This window comes from Egretta garzetta, unplaced genomic scaffold (assembly GCF_000687185.1).
Source record: "Egretta garzetta isolate BGI_Z169 unplaced genomic scaffold, ASM68718v1 scaffold304, whole genome shotgun sequence".
Lineage (NCBI taxonomy): Eukaryota > Metazoa > Chordata > Aves > Pelecaniformes > Ardeidae > Egretta > Egretta garzetta.
In genome coordinates, this window is record NW_009259421.1 from 1,110,258 (window position 1) to 1,116,146 (window position 5,889).

General features: G+C 40.1%; 1 protein-coding gene across 1 annotated transcript; it reads right to left on the reverse strand.

The window, feature by feature from the left end:
* Positions 1-283: 283 nt before the first annotated feature.
* Positions 284-5,308, reverse strand: PTGS2 (prostaglandin-endoperoxide synthase 2). Its single transcript, XM_035892464.1, has 9 exons — positions 5,221-5,308; positions 4,982-5,125; positions 4,383-4,526; positions 3,811-3,992; positions 2,900-2,983; positions 2,477-2,723; positions 1,167-1,453; positions 852-999; positions 284-690 (listed from the first exon to the last, which is right to left on the reverse strand). Exons 1-9 carry the CDS (start codon positions 5,291-5,293, stop codon positions 284-286), a joined length of 1,716 nt encoding a protein of 571 aa, XP_035748357.1. The 5' UTR covers positions 5,294-5,308.
* Positions 5,309-5,889: the final 581 nt, after the last annotated feature.

Consider the following 5,889-nt stretch of genomic DNA (forward strand, 5'->3'; position numbering starts at 1 on the left):
CAAAAAAACCCACCAACACCCTTTGTCAAGTACTAAAACATTAAAAAAAGTTGTGACCTTTGTCCACTTTGGAATACACAGTTCTGTTACAGAAGACTTTAAACAAGGGATTCACCACTGTAGAGCTCAAACACAGAAAATCCCTTTTGTAAATAGAAGCCTTACCAGCGTAAGGAATCTAGGGCAACCCCCACAATGAAGATGCTCAAGTTTTTTTGTTTTTAAACACTTTAAACCATAAATAGAATAAATTATTGAGTTAAATAAATAAATAGATGGATTTTTACAACTCGGCAGATCGCTCTTTCAGTAGCAGTGTGGGGTTGATATCTTCCATTGCTGTTTTTGAGGTACTAACATTAATAGTTGCCTCTGTGGGTTCAGGATTCAAGATGTGGAAAGCAGTGAAAGGACAGCCTTTCACATTGTTGCAGATGAGCTTCTGTAAGGAGGCAGTATTGATTATTTCAAAGCCTACTTTTCCACCAAAGGTGCTAGGCTTCCAGTACTCAGGGGAGCAGATAGCATTTCCCATCAGTCCTTTCAGAGAGAACGGTGCTCCAATCTCCACCATTGTTTCACCGAAGATGGCACCTGGTCGTGGCTTTTCTACGAGAAGGCCTGGGTACAGCTCCATAGCATCAATGTCTCCATAAAGTTCTTCCAGTTCAGCTGCCATTTCTTTTTCTCCTGTAATTATTGATAAGTAAAAACCATAAGTGAAAAGGAAAAAAAAAAAATCCTATTTTCATTGCAATGCTATCCTGTTCAAGTCCAGTAATAGCATTGCAGGACTGTTAGCCATCTTAATAAAAGGGCCCTTGTTTCTTAGAAAGGATGGAAACTGTTACCTGTGAGTTCTTCAAATGATTTGAATGGTTTCAACATGAAGCGTTTCCTGTACTCATTCAAGGACTGGTATCGCATTTGTCTGCTCTGGTCAATTGAAGCCTTTGCTACTTTCTGTACTGCAGCAGGAAGGTTTTTCCCACCAGCAACCTATTTAATAAAGAAAGATGAAAAGTAGTAAGATCTCCTGATAAGAGTCATGAGAAAGTTGTACCTTTGTAGTACATGATTCGCTTTGGATAGCTTTATTCTACTCCCTTGTGTCCCCCCCTGTTTATGTCTCTGTTGGTTCACTAGCAACTTGAGAAGGTACCTACCCTGCCAGCACTTTGCTTGGAGAAAGATTTCACCATATGGGAAAGGCCATGTTCCAGCATTATAGAGTTGTTGTAGAGGAACTGCTGGAAAGTGTACTCCTGGTCGTGTATCTGGAAAGTGTCAGGCAGAAGTGGGTGCCAGTGGTAGAGAGTATTGAATTCAGCTGCAATTCGGTTCTGGTACTGAAATCGCTGGTTGAACAGCAGCTCAGGATCAAACTTGAGTTTGAAGTGGTAGCCGCTCAAGTGTTGCACATAGTCCTCGATAACGATCTTGATGGTCTCTCCTGTTGGTCAATGAAACAGAAGAGAATATTGGTACCAGTTCCCTGACAAACTTTAGGTGGTTACCCTGCTCTTAGAGAAAATACCATTTCTGAACTGTTATTTTAAAAAAAATAATTATATACATATATACACACACACTATAGTGATCAGGATAACATGCACATAACATTCTGCGATCTCATAGAAAATGATTCACGTATTTTACACGACTAAGAGTAAGGGGTGGAACAGTACTTAAGATCTCAGGAGTTTTTGGCTGTGGTAGAGAACTGTTTTCCATACCCTGCGTCCCTCCACCCCAAGTACACTTCCTTCTGTGTTCCACAGAACAGCACACATCAGTATCTACATTGTGTTCAGTTATACAATACTCTCTAGGATAGAGGTAGGGGATAATGAAGAAAGTTGGCATCTGATAGCAACTCTCAGCTTCTGAACTGCGTAATAAAATTGTCTTGGTTTACTGTTTCAGTCACAGTTTGGGCAAGGTCTTTTCAAGCTTAGTGTACATCACCGTTTACATAAAACAAAATACCACTGAACAGATAATTAGACAGGAGAAGTATGTAGAATTACATTTTACATAACTTCCTGAACTTTAGACTTATTCACAGCCTTTCTTTTGAAGCATACTCGAACTGACCGAACCCCAGGGAAAAAACTCACAAAAAACCCCACAAGATCCGAGAGCCTGAGGCCATCTAGCCTCACACTGAGGCGCTCTGAGAAATGAACTTTAGCTTCCTGCCTTTTCACTGCTTTCAGTTCCGTTTCCCTTAGAAAAGGGAATTAAGTATCACTTAGATCAATCTTCTTCAGTTCTGTCTTTAATACAGCTGGGAGGAAGTTGTATCTTAAAACAATCCCAGTGACAGGTTATGAAGGCTCAGATGTACGCCCTCACACACCAATTTAAGCAATAGCTTTTCCTCTTTCTACACCTACTGCAGCTGCAATAGATAATGGGTAGAAGTGTCACACAAGAGAAGGTTAGAGCTGCATGTAGTAAGAGTGACACTCACCTATCAATACGAGTCTAGTAGTTTGGAACAGCTGCTCATCATCCCACTCCGGATGCTCCTGTTTCAGGATGTCACAGACGCGGTTGTGTTCCCTCAGCCATATTGTAGCATACATCATCAAACCTGGGACCAAACCAAACACCTCCTGCCCGACAGAAAACTGCAAGTGTTCAGGTATGTGAGGAGGGTAGATCATCTCTGCGGCAGTGTCCTTTACTGTCGGTGGATACATTTCTCCATCAATCATCTGTCAGGGTGAGGAAGAACAAAACAAGAGAGTCATAAGCTATGATGCTTACAAGTTAAGCTGTGTTGATTCTGTTAGTACTGACTTTAGATCAACTAACTACACCACCCACAGAGTGCTAGTTTTAGGAAATATGTCATCCAATAAGAAGGCAGGAATTTTGAGGTAAGACTTACCTGGTATTTTAGCTTTCCATCCCTTAGAAGTCTCAGTTTAAGTTGTCTCTCCAGAGTCTCCCCATAAATATGGTTCAAGTCAACCTGTAAAATAAAAGCATTTGGAACATGAAGCCAAGTCACATTTTTTGCTATTTTACTATAGGTCCCACTTCTATGGATGCCAGTACAAGCCCATCCCTTAGATGTTTACCTTTTAGTTGTATTATTGTTACCTTATAAGTAGCATGTACTGATACTTAAGATGAAGCCAAATTATTTCCTGGCAACTGCAGCCATCTCTGCATAAGAGTAAGCTTTTAAATTGATTGGCAATTTAAGAGGACTCTCTTTAAAGTGTCAGCAGCTTTCTATTATGCAGATGGCTCTTTGTATATACACACATTTTATAGCTTTCTGTTTTAGACATGCACACTACACTTGTATGAAAGAACTCTTTCTCCAAAGGCTGCCTGTTTTGTAAAGATCCTAAATCCAAGTCTGCTTTTGAAGTTCTTTTTAAACTAAGTCTCTTCAATTAGCAGCACGCAGGATCCTTTACAGTGCTAGAGACAGCTTTTTACAACCGGCAGAGGGAGTCCAGAGCCAGTGAGTATCATCTAACATGCTTTAGGTGAAAGCAGATTCTTGGGAAGAATAAAGGAGCCATACAGATCACTGTGCAGCTATTTTAAACAGAACCACATGCTTTGCATGAGTGGTTCTGACCCAGGAAGAGATGCTATCAAGTGCTGGAATTTTACCTAAGGAGGTGTTACAGAAGGGGTAAGCCCATCGGTTTGTGGTAAACAGCGTTGCACAGTACATACACCAGTGTTTGTGTACCCTGACAACCTGTAAGATACCATTCTAGCTGCTCGGTAGCTCATAAGAACTTAAGTGCTGTGTTCAAGTTACAGCGATAATCGTACCCCATGGCCAAAAGCTTTAGTGAAGCCAGGTCCTTTCTTGTGGTCTGTCTTAAAGAACTGATGGGTGAAGTGTTGGGCAAAGAATGTGAACATCATGTTTGTGCCTTGTGGGTCAGGAATGAATTTTTTCCTTAGCAAAAACTTCTCCACAATCAGCTTTGAATCTGGGAGCTCTTTCTTACCTGCAAGAGAAAGAAACAGAGAGATGTTAATGGCAACTATGTTTATGCAATACTTAATTTTGTTCCTAACAACAAAAAGTCTTAAGACTTTCAACGTTTTATTGGAGGCTAGCAGCATAGAAATAAGGGGAATTATCTGCTTTTCTATGCTCACTTCCCTGATTTTATTAGAAACTTCTAAATTACCTGGTTTTAGCATGTAACTCAATAATTGAGAACCCAGAATCGTTATCTTTTACGTCGTTACACAGTGTATCCAAAACATGGCTATTCTCACAGTCAACTTCACTTAGAAAAGGATAGACAAGCAGGTCTCACGGTATTTTTTAAAAGGGTAACAGAAGTAGAAATTCTTAGAAGTGAACATTACACATCTCATTTATTCCTTACCTTTAACACCCATTGGTGTTGGGCAGTCAAGTCCTACTGGTGGAAGGCTTCTTGTGTAATAGGAAATATTGGAATAAGCTTCCCAGCTTTTGTAACTATAATCACTATTGTAAGTTGGTGGGCTATCAATCAAGTGTGATCTTGCTGGAAAAGAAAAGAATATTTCATTATTTTTTTAAACATTTTAGTTTCAAAAAGTAAATCACAAGGCCAGATCTTTTCTATCTATTTTGGCAGCAGTTGCATTGACAAATTCCACAGATATCAGGTACTGATGTTAAATGGGATTGCAGTTACTGAATAACAGGACTAGGTCCTGGATTATCAGCTGGATCCAACTGTTACCATGAGCAATTTGGTGCAAAGTTTATACAAGCAAAATCCTGGATTCTATTAGAGATTACATCAAGATCTGTTTCCATTTCAAAGCAAGTTTCGTACAAGTGTGCAATCATGCAGAAAGTTTTAGTTGCCATGTTTTTACCTTAGTACATTTTAGCTTGCTGACTTTCTATATGGACCAATCGAGTACAATATTCTGGAGTCCTATGAGTAACTTCTGCCAGTTAAGAGGACTAGAAGAGAAAACTCATACTTACACGTTAATACGTATCTCATAATAGCATCTCGTAAGAAGGGAACATTGTTGACGATATTCCAGGCTCCTTTGAAGTGGGTGAGGATGTAGTGGACAGTATTTGGTGAAGGTTTCAATGTTAGCCTCAGCCACGTGAAGAATTCCGCTGTGAGTATTGATGGAAAGATTATTGTAAGTTAGCTATTGGGAATAATCTGCAATCCTGAAACTGAATTTTCAAATTTAATTTACAATACTTACGTGTCGTACAGTTTTCCCCATAATAGCCTGTCCTTGTACAGTCACATTCATACTGATCAAATCCTGTTGTCATGCATACTCCTCTGTTCTGACACGGGTTTGAGCAGCAAGGGTTGGCTGGAATGAAACCGAATACTCTGATTAGTGTCTCATATGGCTACATTGGTATTCTTATTTCACTAGGCTCATTCTTCAGATGCAGGCAGACCATGCCCTAAAGCTTAATGCTTATCAGGAAGACAAGAGCATGAACATCCATTCACTTTAGGCTACTACAGGTAATAGTTATTAACAAAAGCACAGGAACTTGGCTGTTTCCTGACAGCAATAAGCCCCCTCAGAAGGGTTGGATTATCTCACACAGGCCAATGGAGGCCTCACATCCTTTCTACTGCACGTCAAGCATTCAAGAAATCACAAAAAAAAAAAAAAAATACAGAGCATTTAAAAAATAAGTCATTAAATGTATCTTAAAAAAAAATAAAAAATAGAGCATTTAAAAAATAAGTCATTAAATGTATCTGCAGCTGAAAAGAAAAAGAAACCCCCACCCGTGGTCTGAATGACGATTCACCCGCGGCCGGACCCGCTCCTGCCCATACGTGAGGGGACGGACAGACAGACGGACGGACGGGACGGCACTCACCTGCGTGGCCGGCAGCCAGGAGA